This window comes from Ceratotherium simum, chromosome 9 (assembly GCF_057802395.1).
Source record: "Ceratotherium simum simum isolate JZ-2026a chromosome 9, ASM5780239v1, whole genome shotgun sequence".
Taxonomy (NCBI): domain Eukaryota; kingdom Metazoa; phylum Chordata; class Mammalia; order Perissodactyla; family Rhinocerotidae; genus Ceratotherium; species Ceratotherium simum.
Genome location: NC_141908.1, coordinates 34,746,037 through 34,762,219, shown reverse-complemented (window position 1 = coordinate 34,762,219; position 16,183 = coordinate 34,746,037). Strand labels below are relative to the sequence as shown.

General features: G+C 37.3%; 1 protein-coding gene across 1 annotated transcript in view; it reads right to left on the bottom strand.

Annotated features, from left to right (window-relative positions):
• Window positions 1-12,381: 12,381 nt before the first annotated feature.
• ARL6IP6 (ARF like GTPase 6 interacting protein 6) overlaps window positions 12,382-16,183 on the bottom strand; it is a 38,024-nt gene continuing 34,222 nt past the window's right edge. The window contains exon 4 of the mRNA XM_004423824.3: window positions 12,382-13,981. Coding sequence (XP_004423881.1) covers window positions 13,888-13,981 — 94 coding nt within the window. The 3' untranslated portion in view covers window positions 12,382-13,887. The remainder of the gene's footprint in view (window positions 13,982-16,183) is intronic.

Sequence of the window (16,183 nt, the reverse complement as noted above, 5' to 3'; positions counted from 1 at the left end):
AATATCCCTGAAAGGTATATAAGTAGAATGACAGGATTTGATTCTATGCGTCATGCAGGTATTTTTGTACCATTTTCTGACAATAATGCAAGCAACCCATATTGCTATATAGGGAAACCACTCCTTTTCTTATTTGTGTTTCTAAGGAAATACTTAGTATGTGCCAGAGTATTTAACATTCGGCATCTTATTTAATCTTCACAAGAACCATAAGTAGCTAATTACTATTCTTATTTGTTATTTTTTTTATTTTGTTTTAATCAGCTTTTTTGTTTGTTTGTTTTTTTGTAAGATTGGCCCTCAGCTAACATCTGTTGCCAATCTTCCTCTTTTTGCTTGAGGAAGATTGTCCCTGAGCTAACATCTGTGCCAATCTTCCTCTATTTTCTATGTGGGACACCACACAGCATGGCTTGATGAGCGGTGTGTAAGTCTGAACCCAGGATCCAAACCCGTGAACCCTGGGCTGCCGAGGCAGAGCGTGCGAACTTAACCACTATGCCACCAGGCCGGCCCCCACTATTCTTAGTTTTTTTTAATCTTACATTTTTTCTAATTATGAAATAACGTACTTTTATAGAAAATTTAGAAAGTGTAGAAATCCATAAGGAAGAAAATTAACACCATCTATAATTTAACTGCTCAGAGAAAACCTCTGACAATATTTCATGGATTCTTCTCCATGTTTTCTTTCCATGCAGTTATTTTACATAGTTGAAATTCAGCTTTATACAATTCTGTATCCTGTTTTTTAATTTAAGATTATAACATAACATTTCCTATGTTACTCCTCCTGATAACCAACTTTTTAAAAAGGCTGTGTAATATTCCATTGTGTTTCTATACCATTATGTTATTGGTATTTTAGTTTGTTTCCATTATTTCCTACTACAACAGATTATTTACTGTGAAGGATATCTTGATGCACAGTGATTTTTCTGTTTTACTTTTTCATGATAAAGCTCTAGAAATGAAAGGAGGAGTTCAAAGCTCTCAACGCATATTGCCAAGCTGAAAGTTTCATTAGTCATTGAATTGTTCCTTCCAAGCCTTCAGATATTCAGGAAGGAGCATGTCCTAAACCATCGTTTTAGCACTCCCATACCCCTCTAGCTTAACGGTGTCAACATCAGCCATTTACTACACACTTTTTCTTCTTTGTGTATTATCAGGAAAATATCTTTACTATAGCAATATATGAATGAACATAACACATAATAATAAGAGCTTTGCAATAACATACTTTAAAAATTTGTCCTCTGGTTTCTCTATCCATATTCCATGGGGAGAGGTGTCATATTCTTTATATTACCTACAGCCTTAAGGTTTATTTTTTAAATACTATGAAATTTCCCATTGTTTAAGATTTTTCTTGTTGGGTTGGGGGATTATCTGCCTGTATGAGAAGGCAATAAGTTACTAAAACTAAGTTTGTTTTCTAGGATTTTTTTCTATGAAAAACTGCTTATTTTTCCTTTTATGCATATATTTATAGCACTAAAATAAGCTTTTTTCACTGACCCTATTTCTAAGACACTTCTACTAAGTAAAAAAATTCAGTTCTTACCAGTAAACAGAGAAATAAAAAGTATTAATGATTTTGATTTACAAAATACACTTCCATAATTCATTTTAATTGTTTGTTTCTGCAGACTTCTACCTACCATTAGGCTAGGTATAAACATTTGTTTATCAAGAAAGGCTTTTAAGAAACTTTTTCTGAAATTCACTCTAGTAGGTCCTTCCATTTAAAACAATTTATTCCGCCAATTTTATAAAATGTTTCTTATTGGATGCCTACATGATACTTAAAAGTATGATTCTCATTTTAATTGTCTTTCCAAACCAGAATACAAATAGACATTCGCTCAATCTGAAAGTACAATTTTATATAAAAACATATAGAATAAATGTCATGCACTCTAAATTTTATATCAATAGGAACGTGTAATATCCAACAGTGTAAGCACTAGTTGTATTTAATGCAAAATGGAAAATTATACTCTAATTACACTTTTAGATTCAGCATACTGACTTTCACCTTAAGCAGAATGGTACAGCACTAAGAATTATACATGATTATAACTCGCCTAGAAGTAGTAATTACTTTGTCAGTATCTAGCTAAAATACAGATATATAAAGTTTTATCTTTCTGACATATAAATTATGCTGACACTTTAAAATGGTACTTAAAAACAAAAAACTAAATTTTCAGCAGCAAAGCCAACACCTACAAAAGTTTTGAGGGACTCAGGATTTTGTTTTTAATTTTGAACTGCTCTCAGGAAGTCATATCTTCCCTGACATACTACACTGGACTGAATATTCAGGGCCATTCTGGAGCTGACCTAAAGCCACCAAGTGGCTGGTCTTTCAGTCCTCAGGAGAAGGAAAATATGGGTTCCATGAGTCCAGGGTGGGCCCATCTCAGCACACAATTTCATTTAAGCAAGTGTAAAACAATGTTGATTTCTGGGAATAGAGGGAGGAGCAGGGAATATAGTGCTGGAGGATGTGGCAAGGAAACAGTGTTAAGTTTTGTTGGAAAGAAAGGCTGCTAGGATAAAGGTCAGCAATTTTCATCCAGTTCAGCGCTCTCTCGTATCGGAAAGACAAAACAACTCTTGGTTACGTTCCAGAACTTTGTTCCTCACAAGATTAAGTGTATCTCTAAAGCATTCTACCTTCAAAAACAGCAATGTTCATCACTCATGGTTTTATAAACCTTTATCAAAGCTATCTAATTTATTTACTTTATTTATTTTATTCAGGTAACATTGGTTTATAACATTATATAAATTTCAGGTTTACATCATTATATTTCAATCTCTGTGTACATTACATCATATTTACCACCCAAAGACTAATTACCATCCATCACCATACACACGTGCCTAATCACCCCTTTTGTCCTCCTCCCTCTCCTCTTCCCCTCTGGTAACCACCATCCAATCTCTGTCTCTATGTGTTTGTTTGTTGTTGTTTTTATCTTCTATTTATGAGTGAGATCATACAGTATTCGACTTTCTGTCACTGACTTATTTTGCTAGCATAATACCCTGAAGGCCCATCCATGTTGTCCCAAATGGCAAGATTTCATCTTTTTTAAGGCTGAGTAGTATACCACATCTTCTTTACCCATTCATCCCTTGATGGGCACCTAGGTTGCTTCCAACTCTTGGCTATTGTGAATAATGCTGCAATCAACATAGGAGTGCATATATCTTTACATATTAGTGTTTTCATGTTCTTTGGATAAATACCCAGCAGTAGAACATCTGGATCACACGGTAGTTCTATTCTTAATTTTTTTGTGTGTGTATGAGGAAGATTGGCCCTGGGCTAACATCCATGCCCATCTTCCTCTACTTTATATGTGGGATACCTGCCACAGCATGGCTTGATAAGCGGTGCATAGGTCCATGCCCGGGATCCGAACCTGCAAACCCCAGGCCGCAGAATCGGAGAGCACGAAATTAACCACGACGACACCAGGCCATCCCCCATTCTTAATTTTTTGAGGAATCTCCATACTGTTTTCCATAGCAGCTGTGCCAGTTTGCACTCCCACCAGCAGTGTGTGCGAGTTCCCTTCTCTCCATATCCTCCCCAACACTTGTTATTTCTTATCTTGGTAATTATAGCCATTCTGAGGGACGTGAGGTTATATCTCATTGTAGCTTTGATTTGCATTTCCCTAATAATTAGTGATGTTGAACATCTTTTCATGTGCTTGTTGGCCATCTGTATATCTTCTTTGGAAAAATGTCTGTTCAGATCTTTTGCCTATTTTTTAATCGGGTTGTTAGTATTTTTGTTGTTGAGATGTATGAGTTCTTTATATATTTTGGAGATTAATCCCTTATCAGATATATGGTTTGCAAACATCTTCTCCCAATTGTTAGGTTGTCTTTTCATTTCCTTGATGGTTTCCTTTGTTGTGCAGAAGCTTTTTAGTTTGATGTAGTCCCATTTGTTTATTTTTTCTATTGTTTCCCTTGCCTGGTCAGACATGGTACTTGAAAATATGCTGCTAAGACCCATGTCGAACAGCATACTGCCTATGTTTTCTTCTAGAAGTTTTATGGTTTCAAGTCTTAGATTTAGCCCATACCATCTATAGACAGAAACTCCACATCCTAAGTTTGCAATGCACAGAGAAATTTTTTTCTTCTAAAACTACCACTTACAAGCTCTAAAGATCCTTTACTATTTTTTATATTGGGAATTTGTGCACATCCATTTTAATTCTATTCATTTCCTTTATGATCTAATAAACCACTAGTGACTACTCTCACATACATACCCTTAAGCTTAACCTTTTCAAACTGAGGACTTCTTACACTCAAGTTTGGTCCATCTTTGCCACATGGATTTGAAACACTTTTGACTTTTTCTTGAGTAGCAGAGGCCAGAACTTTAGTTCAAAGTACGTATTTCAATTTGTTTCTAACACTTTTCCTGGTGGTCCCTTACATATACATTTGGATTTTTTTTTCCCATAATGTTACCAGGTTGTCCACTGTCAAACACCTGTCATTTTTCTGCCCACTCATATGGCTTTCTGGAATATCCTAGTAGAGTTTTTCCAAATTCCGAAATCTAGGAGAGTTTAGTGTCATCTGTAGATTTGGATGTTTTGTTGTACACAACTTTTTAAGATTATAAGTAAAAATATTATCATTGTAAGCACTGTTTTTTGAGCAACCATCTCATATTGCTAGATACTTCTTTCCTCAGAAGTGACCTTAGTTTTGCATAATTGAGGTCTGTATCCCCAGGGACTCAATATTTAAAACTACTTTACTGTGGAGGCTGGTTCTTTTTTTTTTTTGAGGAGATCAGCCCTATGCTAACATCTGCCGATCCTCCTCTTTTTTGCTGAGGAAGATTGGCCCTGGGCTGACATCCGTGCCCATCTTCCTCCACTTTATATGGGATGCCGCCACGGCATGGCTTGCCAAGCAGTGCGTCGGTGCGTGCCCTGGATCTGAACCAGAGAACCTTGGGCCGCCGCAGCAGAGCGCGCGCACTTAACTGCTTGCGCCACTGGGCCAGCCCTGGAGGCTGGTTCTGATACATTAATTTATAAAAATATGAATAAATTATATTCAGATTGTCCTTTAATTACACCACTTATCTGTTCAGTCTGATGGCACTACAAGTGGTCAGATCTAAAGGAAATCCAAGAATATGTTTTATTTTAAAAATCACATTTATTATATATTCCTATTACCTTTCTTTGCATTTTTGAAAAAATTTTAGTATTGTATAAAAAGATATTTACACTAGTACAGGGAACACTTGCTTATATATTTGTAGTAAGTTTTCTTAGTCTATTTAAGTATTTATAAGATACACAAGATCTGAAGTCATTTCTTCCAAAATTATTTTTTCGTTTTTCTTATACCATTTTGTAATTCTATGTACAGATTAAGTGTTCAATAAATGTCATAAACAAGTACTGAGCACCTGCTGTGTGTAAGCTTCAGCCTAAGTATTGTGTACATTTTTAAAAAGAGTCTAAAAGACTCTTTAGGAAGACGAATCATTATAAAATAATAAGGCTGGATAGCATATACTAATTTTTTAAATTAACAGTAAAAGAAATGGATCCAGGGGCCAGCCCGGTGGCGCAGCGGTTAAGTGCGTGCGCTCCGTTGTGGCGGCCCGGGATTCGCAGGTTCAGATCCCAGCTGCACACTGCTTGTCAAAGTAGAGGATGATGGGCACGGATGTTAGCCCAGGGCCAATCTTCCTCAGCAAAAAGAGGAGGATTGGCATCAGATGTTAGCTCAGGGCTAATCTTCCTAACAAAAAAAAAAAAAAGAAGAAGAAGAAATGAATCCAGATGGCAGAAATCACAGTAGAAAAAAGTTTTTTCAAGAAGCTTTGTGAACAGGTAGGTGAAAAGCTGATATATGATGAATTCTTAGTTCTTGGTTTTAAACATCAGAAACCAAGTTTATAAAGCTAGCTGAGAAGAAATTAATTTTACTATAAGATTAGAGGGTAGCTCACAGAATTGAAGGAAAGGCCAGAAAACCAGGATCACAAAATGACAGAAAGCAAGGAAAGCTTGGTAGAAGAGATTACAGCTGAGGCTATGCTTTAAAACAGCCTGATTCCGTTACTGGCCCAATCCCTGCTGAACACTGCTAGAAACCATTGCCACTGCCTCGGAGTGGCACAACTATGAATGAATGCTAAGCTTTCTGTTAGTTATTGTGCCATTCATTCACAACTCAAAACTCGGGCAGGAGCATACAATTGGTGGCAGCAAGGTTACATACTAGCAGTTCTATTCCTACACAGTTTCATATCCAGGATCTCAAGGAATGTCTGTTCCTACCAGTTCCATAGTAATCCCATCACAATATTCTGCAGTCTATGCACTACACTCTAATTAGCCAATGTCAAAAATCCTATGTACAATAATGAAAGAAACAGAGAAAACAATAAAAAGGAAATTAGTTAAAATACACACATACCATAAAAAGGAAAAAAATAAGGGTAGAGGCTATAGCTCTTTGTTTTCAAAACTGATCACGAGGCCCTAGCTAATATTTACAACTTATTTTGTCCAATATCTATTCTATGTTCCCTTGACTTTCAGCCAGAACTCTTAACAGGTGTAGGTTTTTTATCCAGTGGGATGACCAAAACCTCATTCCTGAGTGACTTGAGCCCCTGCCTGTTAAGGCTGTTGTAATATTCCACTAACTTAATATGAGAATCTAACAAGGAAGACTCAGGGCCTTTGGGGTTTTGTCCACACTCCTCCTGGCTCCCATTGTGTAGCAGTAATTCGATTTCCCTTTGGTGGATTGTCAATCATTCCAGTCAGGACTATAACACCCATTTTGCCTGCGTGCCCAGTGGTATAAGGAACCTGCAACGGCCAAATGGGGTCTCAGCTTCCAATTCAACAACAGCATTGTTGCATATTAGCTTTATGGAAGCATTTCTCCCTTGAGTACAAAAACAGGCAGCATGTGGAGATGGGAAGAAAATGTTTTGGGAGTGGATTTTTTTTGTGAACTGAATTCGTTGACCAGAAGTTGTATTATGTGGGGAATTTTAATAACATATAAGACCATAGTTGTTAATGACTGCTATATGTGACAGACCTTGCCAGGCAGAGGTCCACAGAATACCGGCGCAGAGACAAATCCTCTTAGGCTAACAACTCTTTCCTTTTGAAAAACAGCTCCTTCTATTTGGCCTTTTGGAGAATGAACGCCTGATTTTGGAACTCCTGGTAACTCTGTGACCCCAGTTGTCCACTTTGAACAGGATGTTATCTGATTCATCCAGTAACGAATATAGACCAGGGTTTCTCAACCTTGGCACCATTGACATTTTGGCCCAGATTATTCTTTCTAGTGGGGAGCTATCCTGGGCATTATAGATGTTTAGCAGCCTCCTTGGCCTCTATCAACTAGTTGCCAGTAGGATCCCCCAATGGCGATAATCAAAAACGTCTCTACACATTGCTAAATATTTAGCTAAATTGTTAAATTTTGCCCCTGGTAGGCAAAATTGCCCTCAGTTGAGAACCACTGACATAGGTGCATCCTTTGAATTCCATCATCCAGAAGTGTCCTGAGCCAGTCCTAAAGGCATGAGTAATTTCTCCTGTCATGCTGCCTCTTTTCATTCAACACACAACTATGGCCTCTTGAGTTTCCTATGGATAGTTGATTGGTGTTGGAAAAAAATTCAAGCTTGACTTATAGGTGGTTCTTCGTATTTTGTTACTACCAGCCAAAAATGAGGTGGTAGGAGGCATTAAACTCCCTGTTCATGGGTGGCAGCGAAGGACCGGAAAGGAAAATCCTCCCAGGGAGTAGAACTTCAAGCAATTCATATTGTTCTCCTCGGCCTGAAGAAAGATGGCATGAAAAAAGGATTACGCATATTTAGGGGAGTGAACTAGCAGTTTGGCTGGATTGTCAGGGGCTTGGAATAGGATTGGTGTTAATTTTTTTTTTTTTAAGATTTTATTTATTTATTTTTTCCCCCCAAAGCCCCAGTAGATAGTTGTATGTCATAGTTGCACATCCTTCTAGTTGCTGTATGTGGGACGCGGCCTCAGCGTGGCCGGAGAAGCGGTGCATTGATGCGCACCGGGATCCGAACCCGGGCCGCCAGCAGCGGAGCGTGCGCACTTAACTGCTAAGCCACGGGGCCGGCCCGAGGATTGGTGTTAATTTAAGAAAGGTTGGGAAGGGGTATATAAATGGGTCTCTTAAAATGGATCCAGAATGTGGGAATATTTCTGAGCTATGTTAATGCTCACAGCAAAGCCCTCACTGTCCAAGAGGCTCTGAATAATCAAGTAGTATAATAAGTATATAATCAAGGTAATCTATTCTATAGATGTTAGTCTCTTGTCAAGCCAGTGCTTAATGGGAACATATAGTGCCAGCAAAGCAAAGATGGCGTCTACAGATAGACTTGCACTTTCAGAGGCTTTCCTGGCTACTGCTGCCTCCCCTCTCCCACCTTCTCTACCTCCCCCCTCTCTTTGCCAAGAGCCCTTCTTATGGGGTCAGCCAGCTACCCAGTAGCCAACTAATTGTATTAGAAGGGGTAATGTTTTAGCAGTTTTGTCCTCATTGGTAGACATATTATGGTCTTAGATTTGCTTTTCTTGTTTGTGATACTTCTGGCAGCACCACCATTTATGGATTTACTGAATAATTTATACATTATCATGGATTCCCACACATTACTCTGATCAAGGAACTTACCTCACCAAAAAAGAGGTAGGATCACATGCTTAATTCTTGTTTTGTTAATCTCTCCATTATGCACCTCTACCTTATCAACTGCTGTTTCTGAACATTGGAATAATCTACTGAAGACTTAGTTACGAAGCAAGCTGAGACAATACTTACAGTTGGGGTCTTTTTGGATGCGGTGTTTATTTTTATTCAACAACTGATTTTTTTTTTTTAATTTTTTTTTAATTTATTTATTTTTCCCCTAAAGCCCCAAGCGATAGTTGTAAGTCATAGTTGCACATTCTTCTAGTTGCTGTATGTGGGACGCGGCCTCAGCATGGCCGGAGAAGCAGTGCGTCTGTGCGCGCCCGGGATCCGAACCCGGGCAGCCTGCATCAGAGCGCACGCACTTAACCGCTAAGCCACGGGGCCGGCCCACAACAACTGATTTTTGATAGTGTTCCTCCCATTCCTATTTACATAGATCCAAGAACCAAGAGGCCTGTCACGACTACACCCAATTACCCACTCATAAAATTTTTGCTTTTTGTCCCTCTGACTCTGGACTCGGCTGTTTTTAAAGGTTTTAGTACTTAGGGAAGGAGTTCAAAGGAAATTTGTTCAAAAGAATTGGAAGTTCAAACTGCCACGTGGTAATTCTAGATTCTTTATGCCACCGGGTAATCAGGCAAAAAAGAGGCTTACCATGTTAGTTGGGGTGTTTTAACCTTTTAACCTTGCCACATAATGAGAGCAGGGAGGGTATAAAAGATTCTCTGAGATGTGTTCTCATACTACCACATATGGTGGCAAAAGAACCAACAAGAGCTTCGACTTGTCAGAAATAAATTTGGTCACTCTATCAGTTAAGAAACCTAATTTGCCAAGGTAGTAGCCAAAACAAAGATAAAAAAACAGATGCAAAGGAAGGTTGGTTTCATGACCAGATGCTTAAATAAGACAGTTAACTTTTACCTGTATTTCCTTGCTGTCATATATATCATGTACAAATTTCTCATTTCTTTCCTTTTGTTTGTGTTAATAAGTATTAAAATGACTATTTAGTGTAATCTGCAGAATATCAATAAGAGAATGTGGCAAAACTAGAAGAATGGACATAACCTGAAGGTCCTGGCTGTGGTAGTAAACAAGAGCTGCATTGTTAGGCATGAGTACTTTTGTATGTTTAAGTATGAAAGGAATAGTATGTGTGAGGAAACTGAACAGCCAAGAGTGAATTGTAGTGAGTATTTGTCTTTTTTGGTTGTTTGATATCCAATCCAGACAGATAGAAATTGGAACAATTCCAGATGCTGCCTTCAATTACAGAAGCCAAAAGGAATAGGCACAGGACCTCATCTTGGCCAATTGGGCACTCTCTCCAAGAACTCTGAAGCTTGAACTGAACTTGCCAAGAACAAGAACAAATGACAGGAAAGATTCATTGTAACATCCTGACCAGGTTATTCCCACTATTGAACAGTCCCTTTGCTTCCTCCTCCTTGACCCTCTAGTCCTTTCTTGGTTCCTGCCCACCAGTTCCGAGAGCCACTGGATAGCCTCCAATAAATTCCCTTTTCCTTGTTAGTCCGATGGTTTCTGTTGCTGGCAATATATGGCCCTGATATAAGCAAGAAAACAGGCAGAAATGGAAAAGTAGACAAATATAAATATCTCTTTTAAAAGTCTATCTTATCTTTTCAAAGAATCCACTTTGGGTATTGGATGTTGTCATGCATGTTTGTGCCACCCCCTCCCCCCTAATTCGTTTGTTGAAACTGTAACCCCTAATAGGATGGTATTAGGAGGCAGAGCCTTTGGGAGGTAATTAGGTCATGAGGGTGCAGCCCCTATGACAGAATTAGTATCCTTATAAGAGCAAGAGAACCCCCAACCCTCTCTACCAAGTGAGGATATGAGAAAATGGCTGTCCATAAACTGGGAAGAGGGTCTTCACTGGAACCCAACCACGCTGGCACCCTGATCATGGACTTGCAGTCTTCAGAACTGTGAGAAATAAATGTCTGTTGTTTAAGCAACAGTCTGTGGTAACTTACAGCAGCCTGAGCTAAGACAGATCGCATCTCTCTTTTTTTGGTGGTGTTCTCCATTGATTGTGTTTCCAATCTGTTTTGGGGAGTTCACTCTGCTGCTTTTTCTAACTTCTGATTTGTATTCTTAGCTTGTTTATTTTCAATCTTCCTTGTGTCCTGATAAATGTATTTGAAGTTATCAATTTCCTTTACAGTGTGTCATCAGAGTCCTACAAATTCTGACATAGTGTTTTCGTTGTAGATTAAATCTAACTATTTTGTTAAATATTATTCTTCCCATTTTACAGAGGAAACAGAGAAACATTATTAAGATCAGTACTATATTTAAAACTCATTATCTTATTTAACTACAGACACATCTTGATAACTATAGTGACATTCTGCTAACACTTAAAAAGGCAGAATTGAGGGGCCAGCCAGTGGCATAGTGAATAAGTTCACGTGCTCCACTTCAGTGGCCCAGGGTTTGTAGATTTGGATCCCAGGTGTGGACCCATGCACTGCTCATCAAGCCATGCTGTGGTGGCGTCCCACATACAAAAGAGAGGAAGATGGGCACAGATGTTAGCTCAGAGCTAGTCTTCCTCAGCAAAAAAAGGAAGACTGGCAATAGATGTTAGCTCAGGGCCAATCTTCCTCACCCAAAAAAAAGGGGGGGGGATTGAATTTAGGAACATTTATAAATTCCTGATGAAACCAAAAGTAGATTAATAACTAGTTTTACTCAAAAACTTTTGAGGTCACTGAGACTAATCATTAGCCACAGGCACAGTTATATCCTGTGTATCCTTCAGAAGTAACTGAGTGGCATGTTGTAAGCTACAGATAAAGAGATGAGATCATCCGAGGCAGTCTCATAATAGAGATGGATTCCAGCTGCTAGGTAAACTCATCTTGACTCCTTTTGTTGAAATTAACAAAAACCTGTATGAACAGCAGAGGCCAACGGAGCAATTTATTGGCTCATGTAACCAAATTTCAAGAATGGCAGGGTCACCACTGGGCTTCGGGGACCAGGGGAATGTCATTAGCAGTATCCACGTCAGCTTTATTCCCACTGAGCTTGGCTGAATGCTGGCTGCTAGCATCACGTGGCCTTGTATCTTACCAGCTTCATAATACCTTAATTTCAGGTTGAAAAATCCGGGGAAGAGACTGGCCTGATCTGAGTCATGTCTCCATTCCTGTTGCAGTCACTGTGACCAGGAGAGATGAGAAACTAGGATTGGCCTAGCTTTGATTAGGTATCTATTCTTAGTCAATCACTCTGTTACAGAAGTAGGATGGTTTCTATCTGGACCCTATGTTAGAATGGAGAGAGGGGAGTAATTTCCCAACAAAGAGTGCTAGTCCAGAAAAAATAGGGTTCCAGAATTAATCTCTTACAGACATATATGTATGTATCTAATAGATATCTACATACAAAGGGTCTGGAAGAAGCTATCCAATTTGAGGGAGGGCGGTGACTTGGAGGCATGGAGAGAATAAAAACTGATTCTGTTACTTCTACATTGCTTTAGAACCAAGGTGGGGAGGAAGTGGGGGAGGAAGGCAGAGAGTGAAAATATATTCATTGCAACAATCACTCCAGAAGGAATACTTAAGCCATGGGATTTGTATTTATGTATTTACACATACACACAGACACACCCATAATAATCTAAACATTTACTTCAGATAATTTAAGTTGGAGCAGTATTTGTCATTTCTGACGAAAGGCTTTTGAATTGTAAAAAAATGTTAAGACTTTTAGAAACATATTAAATCATTTTCTCAGTGACAACACTCCACAGATAACAGGAACACACTGAACATATTCATATTCATTTTCCATTTAGCCCAAATCAGCAGTTTGACTACACAATGCCTTCCTAATGCAAGTTTTTCTATGGCCAGGGAAAACAGCATTTTAAATAGTCCATCTTTCTAAACTTGAAGTGATGTCAGTAAGTGTGTGAATCAGACAAACAGGTATTTAGAAAGGAAGTGGGAACAATTAAAGTTTAATTACTATAAAAACAACTAACACCACAATTAAAGAATATTTAAATAGAAAAATTATGAAACCATATATAAAAAATTATACATATATATACACACTGTATCAAAATACCATTTCTATTTTGGTAACTAAATTTTTGAGATTAAAAACAAACTAGTTCAAGCATTTCTAAATATAAAAATTTCAGGTTTATATTTATTGAAAACAAAATAATATCAGTTCTATTGAAGTAACCATATATACACCAAGACAAGTATCTGGAATTATAGAAACAGAAATAGTGAACAATTTCAAATTTCTCAGTATTTTAATGGCTTAAATAATTTACCTTCTTTCAGTCATTTTTTGTTAAAAATAAATTTACTTAATTTTAAAATCAGGTCAATGTGCTTTTTTTTGCTGTTTTTTTAAAAGACAAAATACTTATTAAAAATGATAAGTATTAGGTTTGAACCAGCTAAAAAATAACATTTACATTTCTCTAGATGTAACAATTTTTAAAACATACAAATTCAATATGTAGTAGGAAAATATGTAAAAAAAAAAACACATAAGGAACTAGGCCCCATTAAAAAATATAAATGCACCTTCTACTGATTATAGGAATATCAAAAACTAAATGTTCTGATTTGAAAGTAGCTTCTATAAAACGTCAAAGTAGTAGGCATTGTTTGCTTTCCTAATACAGTGAATTAAATAAGAAATATTTCTATGTCAATTAAACAGTAATATCGGTATTTCTTAGCAAAAATGTAGTACATAGACGGAAAGGTAGGCATTGTCCTGTATTCAAGTTTTCGAGTTTAGTTCCATTAAAATGTTTTCTACAACTTATAAAAAACTACACACACAAAAGTAAAAAGGTGAGGTAAACATCTTACACTTTTAAGAAATTACTTGAAACTTAATACTCAGATATTCCCAATGCCTAGGCTCTAGAACGATGTTTAAGAAGATCCTCCATAATGATGATGATAGGACACGTATCTGAATAGCATAAGAACAGGTTTCTTGGTCTTCTGCATAGGCAATGATGTTCTTCCCTGTTATTACAAAGCAATCATGACTAAGTTTTGCCAAGAATATTGCTTCAGTGTGGGTTTACAGGAGGCACCATGCTACAGTAAGAGCAGCTACAATGCCATTCAAAATTGCCATGCTATAGCCCATGTGGAAAGAATGTCCAGTAAGTTTCCTAGGAGGGAAAAAAAACAAATGAAAAAAGGAAAATGTAATTATATATAACAGAAAAACACCCCCAGTTTTTACTGAAAATGATTACAATCTGGAAATATGTTCCCCAAAAGTTTTATACATTAACACAAGTTTAAAAACAACACTGAACATCTGCAGGATTAGTAATGGACAGATCTCAAGTTCTCTGTCAAAAACTGACCTGATTATCAAGTATAATTTTTCCATTTCACTACTTAGAGCAACATGCTGAGTTTAATCCCTATACTTCTTTACAGTGCTTCAGTCACTGTGTATACCATAACCTAAAGTTTTTATTTACTCTCGCCACTCAACCTTACTCACCTAGAGACTGGTTTAAGACGCTTCTCATGTGCCATTAAAGGTTAACCTACGTAGCTGTATTACCTATTATATGGTAAAATAAAATAATAGATGCACTAAATGTTTTGCCTCTTTAAAAAAAAAAAATTCCTCAAACACACGATTAGTAAACAGAAACCTGATCATAAAATTAAACTGTCAGCATTATCATTCATTGTAAAAAAAAAAAAAACACTAACGACTCGAGAACACTTAAATTCATACTAACAAATTGAAGTTAATCATGGCACAGAATTTCAGGACTTAATTGTTCTTTTTTACTAACTTTGTGACCTCATACTCCCATAAAAATAGAAAAACCTCTAAAGTACAGTCTACTAAACTTCAGGAAGTTATAATAACTACAATGTTGATATAATTGAATTTTACTGAGATATACATGCTCTAATGCTTAGGGACCCTTACAAAACAGGCAAAGCAAGAAATTATAATGGCAAGGAAGACACGTTCCAGAGCAGTGGTTTACCATCTCAAACATACCACATTCCCACTGTGAACACTGTAGTAGTTGTCACACATGTACTGCAGGGCAAGGGACTTAAAAATCTTTGAGGAATCACTTGCTTTAAAGCTCCTTTTCAAAATACTCCCCATGATTTTCCTCTCTGGGGGAAGATAAAGACAACCCCTGGCAGGTTCTCTCCTACGATTCTTTTTTTTTTTGGTTCTTTTTTATTAAAGTGCAGGGAGGAACAGGAATGCTAAGTCATGATGGCCTGTGATAAGTGCTATTATGGAACTGCATACAGAGCTGTGTGGGGACAATTTAGGAGGGCAGTTCTCCTTTGGAAGATAGGGACTCGACATTGAGTTGTGTGTGTACATGTACGTGTGTGTATATCTGACACATTTAAGCCATAAATAGTAAGAGGAAAGTCTATTTCTTAATCTGTAGTATTCAGGGTAATTACTCTTTTTTTAACTGAGGTAAAAACGACATAACATCATATTAGTTTCAAGTGTACAATATAATGATTCGATATTTGTATATATTGCGAAATGATCACCACAGTAAATCTAGTTAACATCTGTCACCACACAGAGTTATAAAAATTTTTTTTCTTGTGATGAGGACTTTTAAGATTTACTCTCTTGGAAACTTTCAAATATTCAATACAGTATTATTAACCGTAGTCCCCATGCTGTACATCACATCCTCATGATTTAATTATTTTATAACTAGAAGCTTGTACCTTTTGACCCCCTTCACCCATTTCTTCCACCCCCTGCCTCTGGCAACTACCAATCTGTTCTCTGTGTCTATAAGCTTGGTTTTGGTTGTCGTTTTTTAAATTCCACATGTAAGTGAGATCATATGGTATTTGCCTTTCTCCATCTGGCTTATTTCACTTAGCATAATGCCCTCAACGTCCATCTATGTTGTTACAAATGGCAGCATTTCCTTCTTTCTCATGGCTGAACGGTATTCCATTATATATATATATACACACCACAATTTTTTTATCCATTCATCCACTGATGAACACTTAGGTTGTTTCCATATCTTTGCTACTGAAAATAATGCCTCAATAAACATGAAGGTGCACATATCTTTTCAAATTAGTGTTTTCATTTTCCTTAAATACTCAAAAGTAGAATGGCTGGATCATATGATAGGTCTATTTTTAATTTTTTGAGGAATCTCCATACTGTTTTTACATAGTGGTTGTATCAATTTACATTCCCACCAACAGTACACAAGGGTCCTCTTTTCTCTACATCCTCACCAACACTTGTTATCTCTTGTCTTTTTGGTAACAGCCAAACACCCCTGGTAACAGGGGTGAAGTGATATCTCATTGTAATTTTGATTTGCATT